Source organism: Sycon ciliatum, chromosome 13, assembly GCF_964019385.1.
Source record: "Sycon ciliatum chromosome 13, ocSycCili1.1, whole genome shotgun sequence".
Taxonomy (NCBI): domain Eukaryota; kingdom Metazoa; phylum Porifera; class Calcarea; order Leucosolenida; family Sycettidae; genus Sycon; species Sycon ciliatum.
In genome coordinates, this window is record NC_088655.1 from 12,789,292 (window position 1) to 12,805,780 (window position 16,489).

Below are 16,489 nucleotides of genomic sequence, written 5' to 3' on the forward strand. Positions count from 1 at the left end.
GCAGTGACCTGTGGCAGACTGTTCTGAACCCACACTGTGCTGTCATTACTGTATAAGTCGATCTTGTATGACCTGAAAGCCGAGCTATAGAACATAATCAACTTGCAACCGGGGTTTAATTTACCGTAACGTTGCGTACAACAGCCAAGCTTATTCCTGTGGAAGCCGATGTCAATACTAGGCTTCTATACACATCAGGCTTCTGTTCGAACCAGGTATTTCTATGTGTGTCAACACTAAAACCAGGCTTATGTGCTGACAGTGTACATGTACATGTATCTTGATAGTCACGCTTGTATTCAAAAACAGGCTTACATGAGATAGGGTTAATACAGGACACTACTGTACAAGCCATGCACATTACTCGACCGTACCGACACACACTGTAGAACTTTAAAAGCAGTCTGGAAACACTATTTTACCAGCTTCACAATGCGGAGCCAATACCGGTAATTGAAAGTTGAAACCAATTCGCAAAATCAACTTCACCATAAATAGTACGTAAGGTGTGCAGAGAGTGTGTAGGCTAGCTGCAAAGGATAGAATCACATTCACTGATAGACAGCACAGGCTGCACATTGATTCTCTACACAGTACAGTGCGCGATGTACTGTGGATAGCTAAACAGCAACCTGCATCACTCGCGGGCCTGAATTTGAAAATGCAGCAGTTCGCTATGCTAGAAATCAATTGTATGCCGGGGGAGATAATTTGACAACACACGATTATTATATATACAGAGCTTCCACGGCAGAACCGCGGTGGCAGCCACTCGTTCAGCCGCACAATAGCCAATGGCTACATGCAGGTACGTGAATGCAGAACGACAGCAACAAACACTCGCTCTTGTCCTGTCACAGGTCCCTTGCAGATCTATTGACTGAAGGATACATCCAGGACTGAGACGCGCACGAGCAAACACTAAATCGAACCACGCCGAACAGACTGGGCTGATGCCGTGATGGTGCCAATAAGTCACCGTATAGGTTACAGATCCTTTTCCAGCTCGGGATAGTCGTACGTGCGATGGTCAGGTGGATTGGCGCGATACATGTTGGACAGCCGCCACCTCTCTCGGGTCGGGTTTGGTGGAATGTCGCCGTCGCGATAGTGCAGTCTCAGCTCATGTTCGCGTGCCATCTCTATCTTCTTCAGCCTCCGTTGTACCTTTCTCGCCGGTTCAAACATCAGGCCCAGAGCCGAACCCATCAACACGATGGTCGAAAAGGTCAGGAACGGGTACGTTTGACTCACCCTGAAGGCGAAGTGCACGGCAGGATATCTGGACACCGTGTGCATAGCACTGCCCTTCCTCGGGCCGAGGACGTGAAAGGCAGCGTTCGGCATTTCCCTAACTGTGCAGAATGGCTACTGAAACTCCAACAAGCAAACAGCCAAACTGCCTCGATCCTTGTCCAGGCAGAGCCGCGATGAAATCAACAGTATCACACTAGGCAACACTGCCTCCTTCCAGCTCGCCAAGAGAAGTGGACTGGTCGGAACGGTCGTCCTCAGAGCGAGAGGAGACGAAGAACACAGTCCCACAGTTTCGCTTGGTTTCTCCCTCACCAATAATATTACTTTTCGGCTGTTCATGGCCTGGGCCGGGGGGACTTCTTTCGTCGATCTTTTTTTTACGCTAGATCTATCTTCAATATCGGCGCTTGTTGCTATGCGCTAGTGTTGCGAACTAAATGCTGGTTTAGAGCAGGAATTCTTCTCAACGTCAGCTGGTCAACCTCGTACAATATTGCAAAACCTGGAAAGGTTTCAATCCCAAAACTAACTAATTATTAATTTTACTTGGCGCAGTTCAGATCATGATCAGCTTGTGCATGACGTCATGAACAACGTGATCATCGTGAGTTCTGCTCAAAAGATAAAGAGCAGATCTATTTTGAAATTAAATTCTGGGAGCTTTCTTCATTGTTTGTGGAGTCCTGTTCCCAGTCCAGTGTTGCGATGGCAAGTGGCCCAGCGTCGCCACTGTTGGTGGTCGAGTGGCTGCAGGGGAAGCTGAAAGCTGCAGCGGGCACGTACCAACACATGGTGGCCACGGACCCAGCCATTGCCAGTCATTTGGAGAATTTCCTGAAAGGTGCCTCCTACGTTATACCAGGTAAAGAGATGTTATCGAGCAGCTATGAATCTCTTTTAGGTACAGGTTGGTTGATACTACAAGTTGACAGTACCACGTATGCTCATCATGCATAGTGGATATCTTCGTTGCAGTTCTGTTGTCCCAGACGTAGGTTTAGCAATCGCGGGTGTAGGGTGCATGAATGTTGAAACTCCACTGCTGAAGCTGAGATTTTATCTTCAGAGCTAGAAGCAATTCACGCGAAAGTACGGGCACAGCGTAGTTCTTGAAGTGCATGTCTCTCACAGCAGAGAGACATTGCCATGATCCCTTCAGCTAGACAGTCACTGAGTGGACCATCGCAGTCAGCACTGGCTCCATTGTGCCGAGGCAATGTGTTGCATTTTTGGCCACAGAGAACAAACTAGCAAATGCGATGTAGTCACGTGTGGAGTGTGTACATGTGCTTGTATAGTACTATTGGAAACGGAAGAATGTACTGGAAGAAGAGGATCGATCAGCTACAGCTATGTATAAAGAAGCATGACAAGCACAACCTGGGCGGTGGATATCCCTGTGCCAAAGCGAGTGCATGCCGTGCTTCGGCTTCATGTAGCGCAAAAAAATGTGGTACAAGTCACACATGTTTAGCACTAGCAAATCCAGCTGCCGACATGTATGTGAGTGTAAAAAACACACAATACAAGCCATGCACACGTCAGCACGGAAAAACACGGCAAGATACGGAAAATCAGAAGTCGCGGTACACAAGACAGACCCAGTTGGTTGGCGGCTCTGCTTGTTGGTTATGGTACCGTGTGTGTGTGTGTGCGTGCTCGCGTGCGCGCGTGTGTGTGTGTGTGTGTGTTGTGCAAGCACATGTATGGGAACAGACGGCGCAAGATGATGTTGCAGAAAGGCTTGAGAAAGTAAGCCCGGACTGCACATCATCTAATAGTTACGCATTAGTTTGTTCTCACGGCCGTGAAGCGCTGTGTGATGGCTCCTTTACTGAAGGAGTCGGTTGTTAATTTTGTTATTGTCTCCAACTGTGATTGCAGATACATGTAATGTAGATACAGCTACTTTGCTTTTAGTTTTGTCTATGACTTGACTGCTGCTGCTGCTGTCTCTTTCGGTACGTGTTTCTTGTCTTGTTGCTCAGGTGCATCGGAGGAGTTCTCTGAATTGAGTAAGGACAAGGGCCGGTAGTGCTGTCTTCTCTTTAGCTCCTTGTGTTTTGTCCTTCAGGGACTGTTGTTTTCTTGCTTTCTTGTTGCCAACTGTTACTGCTTTCCCAACGACTTTGTGCTCTTTGTAAGACAAAGTGTTCTGACGAGAGATGTTCACATCACGAGTGCACAATGCATTACTAGTACCGCCGGATTATCTGTAGCAAGAACGGACCACAGGTGTATGTGTGTGTGTGGGGGGGGGGGGGGGGTGAGTGTGATCTCCGGTAGCCTAAGCCTAACTGGTTGGGTAATATCAACAATCAATGGCTCGAACCCACGACTCATCTCTCCCCCCCCCCCCCCCTCCCCCGTGAGTAGGTACAGCTTGAGAATACAGTCTGTTGTGGACTGGGAGCAGTGTAGCGGGGGGGGGGGGGCACGGGCATCTGTTTTCCCGGCAGAGTACTCAGTAGGGAAGAGTTCCAGACAGGCGGGGATGCTGGGGTTCCAATTCTGCTCCTGGATCCCTCTTTTGCAACATATCATCCCGCCGGATGTCAAGGGAACAGGTAAACAATGACTGGCCTCTATTCAGCATGGCATGAGTCTCTCACTGTACAAGCTACAGCAGTACTACTGGACCTGTGTGTATGCGCACACGCACGCACGTGCGCGCACACACACACACACATGTACATACACACACACACCCGCACGCACGCACAGCATGCACACATCATGTACACAAACACACACACACATGCACTCACTCACACACACTCGCGCACGCGCGCACGCACACACTCGCGCACGCACACACATACACACACACACACACACACTTACACACGCTGAGAGCAACACAAACTAACTTGTTTCATATTGTTGCCAGTGTGAGACTATCCCTTCCCACTGTACATGCAACACTAGTATTGCAGTGACAGTGACAGTGACTACCTATGCGTGCATGCCGTACTAGTACATGTGCTGCACACACCACACCACTCACTTTGGCCACAGAGCCAGGCTGCACAACAGCAAAAGCTGGGTGGCTCTAAAAGGAGCCAAGACCACAAGGAAAGAAAACAGAGGTGCCTTTTCAGACACATTTCTAATTACATGTACTGAAGCGGGTCCTTCACTATGTCTTATCCACATTTGTGTTATGTTTGCATGGTTTTGTTTGTGCTGCTGCTGCTGCTGCCTGTCGTGGTGGTCGTGATGGTGCTGCTGCTTATGCATGTAGTCTACGCCTTTTCCAATATCCTCAGCTACGCTCACGACGCTCTGTTGAAGCATGCTGCTGGTCTGCCACTCTGGGTAAGTCTGGTGCACAGGGCATGTGGTTACATGCACCTCTGTCTCTCCACCCAAGCTGCTCTGGCTTGTGCATTGAAGCTTTCATGGCGTCGCATTCCTTTCAAGCCTTGTTTGTGGCTATGTTGATTAGCATGTGTGCAATGATAATTACGCACGCGCACACACACACAGACACGCACACACACACACACACACACACACACACACACACACACACACTGTGGAGGAAATGGAAAGAGTTACCTGTCATAACTCTGGTTTTCAGTGTCGCAGTAACGGTGCCTCCTGCTCGTGCAATGATAACTTATCCGTCTTTTTGCAAATTCTCTACATCGGCGTATGTCCACGTGTGTGTGTGTGTGTGTGTGTGTGTGTGTGTGTGTTGTGTGTGTGTGTGCGTGTGCGCGCGCGAATGTGTGTGTGTGTGTGTATGGCATGTGTGGGTGTGCGTGTGTGTGTGTGTATATGGCATGTGTGTGTGTGTGTGTGTGTGTGTGTGGGTGTGGGTGTGGGTGTGGGTGTGTGTGTATACGTGTGTGTGTGTGTGTGGTGATACATGGTGTGTTGGTGGTGACTCGTGTGTAGATCAACACATCACCCCTGTGCCAGCGCTTGCAAATGTTCCTGACCACGCTGGAACAGATTGAAGTGTTTGTGGAGCTTGTTGCTAACCGCTATAGCACCATTCATCGATGGCTCATCATTACGCTCATCGTCTTTTCAAAGTAAGCCAACATACATGCTGCCTTTCATGCAGGTTATGTGAGGTGCTTCGTAGAGAGTGGCAAAGTCGTGGGATAATACTCCGTGCCCGTAACTTGCCGTAAGATAAGATAACATGCTATACGTGGCACCATATCCCTAAGAGTGTGCAACTCCAGTCTCCAGTCCAGTCTCCCGTACACATTATGTGCGCCCTTGGCATGACAGGTACAGGGTTGTATTCAACCCTGCTCTGAGTTTAACTCCCTGCTGGTCACTTTGCACTGTTTGCCAGTGCAACCTATTGAACCATTCAGTAGGCGCTTGCACTATTCCTGTGTCAATTTTTCAGAGCTTTGTTCTCTTTCTCTCCCCGTTCTCTCTCTCTCTCCACTCTCTCCACTCTCTCTCTCCCTCCACTCTCTCTCTCTCTCTCCACTCTCTCTCTCTCTCTCCACTCTCTCTCTCTCTCTCTCTCTCTCTCTCTCTCTCTCTCTCTCTCTCTCTTTCTCCACTCTATCTCTCTCTCTCTCTCTTTCTCTCTCCGACTCTCTTTCTCATGTGTGCATGTATGTGATTTTGTGTTCAGGACTCTGCTGCGCCTGTTCCTGCTCCACCAGCGTCCCAGCATGCAGACCTGGCCCATCATTCGACCCGTCGACCGCCAGCAACTACCGGCCATGACTACTGGCACGCCATCGAGCACTGCAGCAGCAAATGGTACCTCATCTTCGTCTTCTTCTGGTGCCAATAGACATGATAGCTCCGCAACTGCCGGCAATAGTACTAGTGTTGATAGCGCAGTAGCAGCAAGTGGAGACTCTGCTCTCCAACGCTCCTACGTGTGGCAAGGCAAGCGCATGGGCCGAGTGCTGCGTTCACTGCGAGGTATGGTGCGCGCTGTTGTGAACTGCTGGGGAAATGTATTATGTTACCAGAGGCAGTACTGCCTGTCTTTTAACGGCGGGATTCACAGAAGTAGGTCACCATGGTGTTCGCGTGGCTGGGTACAACTTTTACGAATCTACAAGCCACTCTAGAACCTTTTGTACAACTTTGCTGCAAAAAAGGCCAAAATCATATGTCACATGTCACATCGCGAAAGTTGAGCCAAGCTCAACTCCGGCGATGGGCTACTTGCGACAGTTCCGTGAGCTGCACGGTGGGTGCAATTTGGGGATTTCCCGGTCTTGCCGCCGTTGCATCGCGCATCGCAAAAATGCTTTTGTGAATCCCGCTCTATGGCTGGTTAGTGTGAGTATCTCGTAAAATTTATACGAGCTTGTCATGCTCTGGTGACCTGCTCTGTAGGTACATTTATGTGTACTCACTGCATGCACTGCATTTAACAGGATCTGAAACAACGCACCGAATGTGCATGTGTAACCTATTGTTCCGACTGTTTCTGCTACCACTGCTGTCGTGCTGATGCCACTGATTGCTGTTGCCGCTGTGTTATTGTTCTGTTGTTGTTATGCGGCGCAGACCCAGATGATTTTGATCCAGTGCGTCGCCAGTCTCTCTCGCAGCTCGTCGGTGTGTCCTTACCACCATTCTCCTCGTCGTATAGCCTTGCCGCAGAGATTATCTACACACTGCGACCTCTCACACACTGTATCCTCTCCATACTCTCTCCACTTGTGTGTATGTGTGTGTGTGTGGGGGGGGGGGGGCTTGCAAGTGGGTGTGTGTGTGTGTGGGGGGGGGGGGGGGGAGGGTATGTGTTTGTGTGTGCAGATGCAGGCGTCTGCGTGTCTGCGTATGTGCAATTGTAAGCTCTCTGTGCACTGCACTAACAACAACAACCACTTCAATACTATTGTATTGAAGTGGTGCAGTGGTCCCTTTATAATCCAGCACCATTTGTGCTACAGAAATTCTGCTGGATTAGGGAGGGTGCTGGATTAGAAAATCTGACTTGCTGCTGCACTTGTCAAGTTCATTTCGGTTACTGAAAATCATGCAAGTTTATAAAGTGATGGATTAGAGAGGGACGACATGTAGTTGCATTCCTTGACAGCTACAACTGTCTCGCCAGTGCTGTGGCTCTTGCGATGCGGATTCCGCTCCTGGAAGCCCTGGCTGCTCTCCTTAGCTCTCGATGCGACAAGGTACGACGCTCTGTCTGTATGTGTGGTTTACGTATGGTGTGTGTGTGTGTGGGGGGGGGGGGGGGTTGTGTTCATGGTCGGCTGTATGCACTTGCATTGCGATGGGCAGCACTTGGCATGCGTGTGTGTTGGCCCCACAGCTTCCAACCTGTTGTTTGGATATTGGGTATTTCCCACATTGGTGTTTGCGTACCGTATTTTCCGGAGTGTGAGCCGCACTTTAAACACTTGTAATTCACCCGAAAAAGCCAGTGCATCGGCTTATACTACAACAGGGTTCTAGCCAAAGGGGGGTAGGGGGCGCAGCGCCCCCCCCCCCCCCCCCCCTACTCCGTTTGCGCCCCCCCCCCCCCCCCCTGCTCATTTTCCGATTTTTGTGTTTTTCTCGCCATTCAACGAAAATACAGTCGATAGTCACTACTAGAGGGTTCATAAAGGCACATTTGTGAGGGGTGAAGTCGGGGGTTCACCCTGTATGTTACATTTTGCATGGCGAGACAATTTTGGACAATGGAAAATAATGGGTCATGGGGTAACTTTTTCCCATGCCCGCCCCCCTACTATTTTGACCTGGCTAGAACACTGTACAATACCAATGGTCAAATAAACCATGAAACACAGGATGAGATGGACGCTTCAATGTATGGACAGTATTTCAGGTGAATCTCACTGTATTGAATATTGATGCACACGCACACACACACACACGCACACACACACGCGCGCGCGCGCACACACACTGTTCTGTTTCTCTTACACACAGCCTGTACATGCACTACTGCAAGACCGGTTTGTCAGCCGGCGAGCGGTCGGAGCTGACAAGACGCCTGGGCCTGCTGACGTTCTACTGTGTGCGATCGCCGTGTTACAACAATGTCACCAGGTGAGAGGCCGAGAGGACCTTCTGCGCTGTCCTACCGACGACCTTGTTTGGCTGCCCAGTGTTGCTTTTTGATATGCACATGCCTATTTAAAATAGCAATAAATCAGATAAGCTGCACGGCAATTCTAAGTAATCATGCATAGCCACACTACACACAGTGCTGTCGGGCGCCGAAGAACTGGGGGTCAGGATTCTAGCCTATTTGTAGCCCGTTCTTATTTTTTAGCGAACACAGCGGGTTGGTTCTTATTCGATTGTACAGTCTTACATGTACATTGGTTCAGAGTTATACATCTGAGTGTACATTTATAGTGTACATTACAGTTTCCTTTCTTATCTGCAAAAAAAACATCCAGCCTAGACCGTTCTTAAAAATTGGTGAAATTCTAGCCTGGCCGTTCTTCGGCGGTCCTTTCTTCGGCGCCCAACAGTACTGTATCAAAGAATACTTGGTTGGTTCTGAGAACGTTTTCTTGTAACGATCTTCAGTTAGAATACACCACTGAGTGGTAAATTTAATTTATTATATAGAAAAGAAAAAGGACCAAGGAACCACCTGTCCCCGGGGAAAATTGCGATTCCGCGGCCGCTTTTTTTTCCGCGTTTTTTTCCGCGTTTTGCGATTTTTTTAAATACCGCGTTTTCCGCGATTTTCCCGCGTTTTTTGAACTTTTTTGTTGCGCTACACGTACACACAGTGCACTGTTCAGTCAGCAACTTCTCATCGTGGCGGCTTTGTACTCAAATATGACGAGTGCTTACACCAGAGACTTGTAACTGATTGATTTCACTACATACTCACTGAAAAGTGCCTCATATCAACTGCAAACTTGCCGCATATCAATAATATTCACCGCGTATTTACTGCAAATTCACCGCAAATTATGCCATATTATGCCGCGTTTTTTCCTGCGATTTTTTTCCGCGATTTTTTTCCGCGATTTTCCCCGGGGACAGAACTACAAGTTACGCTATAGTGTCTACTAACACCACCAGTTACTAAACAATCAGCTCATGCGATAACATCAGTCAGTACCGTCGGTCAGTGTCGTGCAATGTTATCGCATCAGCTGATTGTTTAGTAACTGGTGGTGTTGGTGGACATTATAGCGTAACTTGTAGTTCCTTGGTCCTTTTTCTTTTCTATAAATTTATCCTTGGCTCTCCATCTGAGTGGTAAACAAGCATATTTCTCTACACATTTGTAATTTTCGTATCCATCATCTTGCAAACTCTCTGTACACGTTCTGGGACACTCTCTTGATCGGCATCTGGGCATTTCTTTATAATACGGCATTATGCTAATATGAAGGGAACTGAACATGCTGTTCCAGGACCAATGCTGGTGTAATGACATCAGCCCTTCAGTATCTCCTATCACGAATGGCTGTCGATGTATCCGTGACTGATAGTATTTCAGCTCTGCTGTTATCTCAGTCACAGTTACTTGTATTATTACAGTCAGACTTCGCTTAGCCACACACATCCGTTTTCCACCGCGGATAGGCGAGGGAACTGGAGAAATCGAACACACATACTGTATGTATGCATGGCGTATGCTGTAAATCGGTCACCAACGATTTTCTTCCGGATGGCGAGGGATCCGGATAAAAGAGGACGGGATAAGCGAGATCTGACTCACTGTACATCATTACCCTAACATACTCTGTGTGTGTGTGTGTGTGTGTGTGTGTGTGTGTGTGTGTGTGTGTGTGTGTGTGTGTGTGTGTGTGTGTGTGTGTGTGTGTGTGTGTGTGTGTGTGTGTGTGTGTGTGTGTGTGTGTGGTGCTGCTATTGCTAATTGGCTACAGGGCATACATCCTAGCAGTCCTGAAGAGGTGCAGTCAGTCATTCTTCCCTATTTCCATGGCAGCTCGTGAGTATTATCAGTAAGAAGTATCTGTATTGAATGTGGACTGGTGGATTCACCACTTGCCCGTGAATGCCGTCTGCGGCTTTCTACTCCAAGCACTCGAAATGGAACACTAACAAGAGTCTCTGCAATTACAACTGGTCTCTCCGTTTAGGGCGCGCTCACACTGGGACCATGAGCACGCGTCCATGCGTCAGCAAAACGCAGAAACGTGGCAGTCGTGCTCACACTAGGCCTCGTACACGCGTAAACGTGGCAGTCGTGCTCACACTAGGCCTCGTACACGCGTAGACGTGAAGTTGTCACACAAACTTTACGAATTGCAGTTCGTATCCAAAAGAGTTCGTGCGTTTCCTAATAAAGTTGTGGCCCGTTTTTGAATGTATTTTTTCGCGTGTTGCATGTTGGAGGAAGTGCCTCGTGGCTCGTATTCTTGAAGTCGACGAAAATAATTCATACAATCATGTAGGTTTGGACTCTCGAGGGACTGCCGCTGACATCCAAGCGCTTTCGCTTTCCTGACTCGTGGTCAGAGCAAGTGCCAGTGCAGTGGAAATTCCGGTAGTGGTTTCTTTTGTCTGTTGGCGAGATGAGAACTGTATTTTCCGATGATATGTAACTGAAATATCTTGAGGTATGGCATTCCATCATCGCAGAAAAGTAGAGAAAGATGATTTCCCAAACCGAAAAGCCAGACCAAGCTACCATCGTACTGAACGAGTACACTGTAGAAACTGGTCACTGACCCGATCAACTGACTACGAAGCAACTACAAAAACAAAATTGACATCGTCCAAAAAGGGCAAAGATTGCATATATTATGGCGGTGCGTGCGTGCAGGACCACAACAACAAAATTTTAAAAATATGCAAATGCCGAGGATGACATCGACAACCGCCGAGTTTCATGAATCAATACACTGGAATTTGAGAAATTGGACATACTTCAGGCCAGGTTGTACACAAATACGCTTCACGTCTACGATCATGTTGCCGCCAAGTCGTGGCACCCCCTCCGGAGGTCGCGGTCACGATTTGAAACGTGGCCGCGACGTTTTGGTCAAGTTCATGCCGTTGCCATGCAACTTGGCCGCATGGCCGCATGGACGCTGGTTTTGGTCGCAGTGTGAGTGCGCCCTTATAAAACACCTCTTAATATAGCTACACGTTTGTGTATACATGTCTACTCAACTTGCTGTGATTTTGCGTTGTATTCGGATATCCAGCACATTCTCTCTCTCTCTCTCTCTCTCTCTCTCTCTCTCTCTCTCTCTCTCTCTCTCTCTCTCTCTCTCTCTCTCTCTCTCTCTCTCTCTCTCTCTCTCCTCGTACAGGTTCATGTCTGGATTACTTACCAGCGTGGCAACGAGTCTATTTCTACACATGGCTCTCGTGAGCGGCACCAACTATTGCCTCACTCAAGATGAAATGCATAGCCCTGGCATTCCTCCCGAGCCAGTGACACGAGGACAGAGGCATCTATGCTTTGTCCCCCGCAGATGATCCTGACGCAAGTCCTAGCAAGCCTATACTGTGTAGCCGTGCCCCCGATGGAGCATGCTGACAGTATTTGGAAGTACGCACTCCACATAGCAAGTATGCCTGTGGTGTTTACCAGCCGGATCAATGGCGTTCCGCTGGCGGATCAATGCCTTTTCCACTGCCTCGTCAATGCTGTTCCACAGCCTGATCAATGGAGTGCTGTGGGTCAGTATTGTCTTCACTGAGGTGCCTTTTTCCCCGCTACCGACGCTATTCTTGACGTGATATGCTGGGACTGGACAGTGTGGCAGCCACTAGGTGATAGCATCTCCCAAGTTGGGTTCCGTGCTCTTTGCTAGTGCTTCATAACCCAACCTTTGCAGGACAACCTTGAAGACCGGTCAGGATATGCTCGCTTACTTTACATAGCCATAACCTTACATTTGTGTACGCCGTAGCCCTGTGATTACTTCTAGCTTTTTTCCGGTATTGTTGTTGCTGGTCAATGGACTTATTGCGGTATTTGCACGTTATGAAGTACACAGCCCTCGTCGTGATGGCTGGGTCAGCTTTCTCCAGTTAACGGCAAATAAATCTTTGTTTTTTAATCGTCTATAGCATTGTTGCGTGCCGGTGTTGATCGCCTGCTAACAGTTTTCATATTCTGATTTCCTATTAAACTTTAGTTTAACTCCTTTCTATGTTTCATGATGTTTTTTTAACAACTTTCGTTTGTTGCAAAGCACGTGCCATTTTCAGAGGCGTGTTGTTAGCGGTGTTCGCAATCGCCATTTACCTGTGGACTGTACATGCCGTTGTTGTGAGCCATGCAAATGCAATGTTCAGCGTGCCCTCACTCAGTCCTCAATTCTCAGGCTTATCTAGATTGCGTATCATGCTCCTTGCTCACACGATGCTTCAACAATGTTCTCCATCGAAGACGGTTGCTGGGCTCTGCTCTCGTGTTGTGTGTGTGTCACAGTGGTGTGTGTGTGGGGGGTCAGTTGCCAGTCCCCAGGCATGGCTCATGGTTATTAGTGGGTGCCAGTTTTGCTCACGATTTTTCTCGGATTCTTCTCTTATCGTACATTCATTTGTAGAAACCGTTATTGTACCATGCTTGCGAGAAGTTTACGTCCGCTGTTCTTATAATTTGCACAACGGTACTTCATTTTGACGAATACTGTAACCTGTTTGCAGTGTCACATCAGGTGCGCGGAATACCGCTTGATTGTATCGTACTATTCGCAGGCTGTATAAAACGCCAGTGTGGTTTTATGGGATATGGGTTATGGGCACGTGATGTTATCAATAATTATTAAGCACGCATGATACAATTCCGGATGCACTATTGATGAAGCATGCATGACTGCATGGTTTACATCTCATGGGTGGCATGTACTTGTGAATCATGATCTAACCAAACTAGCTCGCTGTCCCCGTATCTTTTGGAACGTCAAGTTATTTTTGGAGCACAGTGCATGCATACACAACCATGTACATACTTCACTGCACAGCAGGAAAAAAAGCATCTCTCTCTCTCTCTCTCTCTCTCTCTCTCTCTCTCTCACACACACACACACACACACGTGCGCGCGCTTGTGTCTGCGAAGGACCGACCACCAAGAGCCAAACCTGACCGTACAGTCTAAGTACAGTAATCGACACTGTGCCACTGCAAGTACCTTGTACACCCACACAAACCACTCACACTCCAGTAGATCAAGCACCAAGACAAACACAGAGAACTACTGGATCAAACGTTGCATTTTCCAAAAACCCATAATAAGACAGACAAGGGATAAAGAAAATGATCTGAAATAATCAGAAAAATACGATCATGCGCGACATTAGTTCTTTGCACTTTTCAACATGCACATGAATGCAAGTTTACTTGGAAGTGCACTTGACTGCCTAAGTAATCTCCACGCTGCATGACAGCGAGGAGGAGCTGTGTTGTACTGTACTGAGACCTAGAGATAGAGACAGATATTGAGCGAGGACTACAGGGGACCCACTCGAGCCTATAGTCTATAGTCGCTGCAAAACCCGAAACGAAAAATAAGACTGCCTGTAGCCACACACATACTGCATGCAGTCAATCCGCTGACAGTATCGTGTGCAAGTCATGTACGGACAGTAGACCTCAGATAAGTGGCAAATCTGTTTCAGGCCTAAAAAAATCAATCTGGCATGGTTGAGGGCATTGTTCAAGGCCAGATCACAAATCTCGAGTTCGTAAAAAAAAAACGGTATTAGAATATAACTATAAATAAACTGGGGTAAGGTGTACAGTGACACCTTGGAGAATAGCTACCTAAGGACAGATGATGTCGGATCGGCGGTGGCACTTGGGACCAGATGTGGCTGCCAAGTGAATTCAGAGACACCGCTTATAAGTTGGGTGCCACGTAGTCCAGGAAGCGGATAGCAACTTCATAGCCGGCGAAGCACGCGGCATTAGCCGGGAAAGCACGCAGCATAATCGGTCCAAGACCCTTGAACAACGCCAGCGGGCCCTCCGTGCGCATAATGGTCATGAAGACATCACGAACGCCCCGCGGGAAAGCCCCCTCCGGCGACGTCTGCAGGCGTGACTTGAGCGTGTCGGGTGCTATGGCAACGGCCCAGTTGGCCATGCCTGCCAGGCCTCCCGCCAGTAAAATGCTGGCCGTGGACAGGTTGGAACCTTTGCCATCCGCTGACAGAGCCTTCTTCAGATTCTCGTACAGGGAGAAATACACGCCCGACGCCGGCACATCGCGCAGCAGTGTGGCTCCTGTTCCCTTGTACAGTCCACGGAAAAGACCAGACTCGCGGTACAGCTGCTTTGCACAGTCCAGAGGTCCAGCATACTTCGGCGCACCGCTGGATGCACTCTGGATCTGCAGCAAGCACTTGATACGTTCGCCAGGCACCATTACGGCGGTGGTATACACGCCAGCTAACATACCAGCGTTGAACAGCTGAAGCGTGGACAGCTCATCGCCAGGATTTTTCTGCTGCATGCGCTTGCCCACACCGAATCCCAGGAAGCATACAGCGAACATGGGCGTCACGCCTATTATGGGCGCCAGCATTCCCTTATACAAGCCTCGCACACCCTCCTTTTTCACCGTTTGATTAAGACAGTCCATACTGCCAGCATACATGGGCTTTTCGCCAGCGGCTGGCAGAGGCATTGTCTGTATCCGCACCTTGATCGTGTCCAGTGGATGACCTACAGCAACGAGACACACACCTCCAAATCCTCCTGCCATGAAGTCCTTGATTGCGGAGGGGCCCTTCTTGGCCGGCGCCGCCGAGCTTTCTTCCACAGACATGACTACAACCACTGCGGACCAACACAAAGGCTTTCAAGGATGATAATCTTCCCCGCCTGAATGTATTTCTCTTCAGGGTACCGAATGTCTGTGTTGAAAAAAGGCACTCTTGCTGGTGAGTTTGTTATGTTCACATGTTCATGATGTTTGACCTTTGAAAAGCTGCATGTGATGAAGTTTTTTTGGTCACTTGACCAGCTGACATGATGACGTACATGTAGACATGCGATATGCGGCACAGTAAAAAGTACTAAAAAACAAAAAAATTGTTTGGAAAGTGGCAAGAAAATGTGAAGATCTAGTTGCCATGGTGCTCAAGGATAGTAGGTCATGACGTCATTCGTGGCACTTCATGAGTTACAAAAATGTAGTGCACTTTTGTGGAGTTCAAACCTGCGCATGCGCGTCTGATCAGGTCGAACAAGGAAGACGAAATGGCGGCCGTCACTCTCCTTCGAGGCTCTGCGAGGGCTGTAATTGCCAAGCCAACGACTGTGGCTGGCTGTAGAACGCTCAAATATGAATTGAAACCCAAGCCTACAAAGAAACCCATGGCAGTTCCCTTCATTCCTCAGGAAAACTCAGTTGACGAGAAATATTACCCTGATGCTGCGTTGAGAGTTGGTATGGATAAACTGGAACTCGATGCTGAGATGTTGGGAATTGACGATCCCTACAACTTGGAGCCCGTCCGTCGTCACTGGGGTACTAAGGAGGATCCCGTGCTCGTGCCTGCTCGTTATAGTCATCGCATGGTGTGCTGCTACTGTGGTGATGGAGACACAGTTCACTATCAGATGTTCTACACTGGAGCTGCTCAGCGCTGTGCTTGTGGACAAGTGTTCAAACTTTTCAAAGTCAAGCGTATTCACAAAATCGACACGCCATCGTTGGAGGGCGCACACCATTAAGACGGATTCAGCAACTTTATACGCGTATGTATTGACATTTGTTTTGCTCTGAAGCATGTTCAATTGCTTCATCTTAGCTGATAGCATAGGCTCTGTTTTTCAACTCTTTATTTGTAAAAAGTACTCGCCAATTTCCCCATGTTCATGTATAGCATACTGCATATTTAATAACTCCAAACATATTGGTTGTACCAGAGACCTCGGTGGGCTGTTTTCTGGGAGCATGAGAAGTATGCCTTCGACTTGAGAATATACCGGTAATGCATGCTCAGGGATAAAATAACTGTGGACTTCGTACATAGAGTGCATGCACTCATCGCGGGCTGCGAAATGATGAAAGCTATCACATTTAACGGCGTGGATGTACAGTGAAACCTGTCTTAAGCCGACCGCTCAAGGGACCTTACAAATGTGGTCCCGGGTACAGATGGTCTCCTTATCCAGGGTCATTTGACTGGAAATGACATCCCTTGATCCTGGTTGTAGTGGTCGCCTTGACAGGTTTTACTGTACTTCATTGCACCGTTTTCAGTTTGTAAAGAAACCGTTTCGTCCATCGAAATAAGTATGTATCGGCCATCCGGCATTATCGATAATTTTCACGAAACGAAAAAGTTAGTTAGGACCCTC

At 48.3% G+C, this 16,489-nt stretch overlaps 2 protein-coding genes across 2 annotated transcripts; one reads left to right on the forward strand and one right to left on the reverse strand.

Annotated features, from left to right (window-relative positions):
• Window positions 1-1,899: 1,899 nt before the first annotated feature.
• LOC135829008 (peroxisomal membrane protein PEX16-like) lies at window positions 1,900-12,564 on the forward strand. The gene is made up of 10 exons (XM_065341412.1): window positions 1,900-2,119; window positions 3,246-3,272; window positions 4,502-4,575; window positions 5,161-5,300; window positions 5,867-6,165; window positions 6,763-6,891; window positions 7,316-7,388; window positions 8,152-8,271; window positions 10,083-10,147; window positions 11,478-12,564. The coding sequence occupies exons 1-10, from the start codon at window positions 1,963-1,965 to the stop codon at window positions 11,537-11,539; spliced, it is 1,146 nt and encodes a 381-aa protein (XP_065197484.1). The 5' UTR covers window positions 1,900-1,962; the 3' UTR covers window positions 11,540-12,564.
• An 810-nt stretch (window positions 12,565-13,374) lies between these two features.
• Window positions 13,375-15,076, reverse strand: LOC135829343 (mitochondrial carnitine/acylcarnitine carrier protein-like). Its single transcript, XM_065341749.1, has one exon. It carries the CDS (start codon window positions 14,946-14,948, stop codon window positions 14,019-14,021), a length of 930 nt encoding a protein of 309 aa, XP_065197821.1. The 5' UTR covers window positions 14,949-15,076; the 3' UTR covers window positions 13,375-14,018.
• Window positions 15,077-16,489: the final 1,413 nt, after the last annotated feature.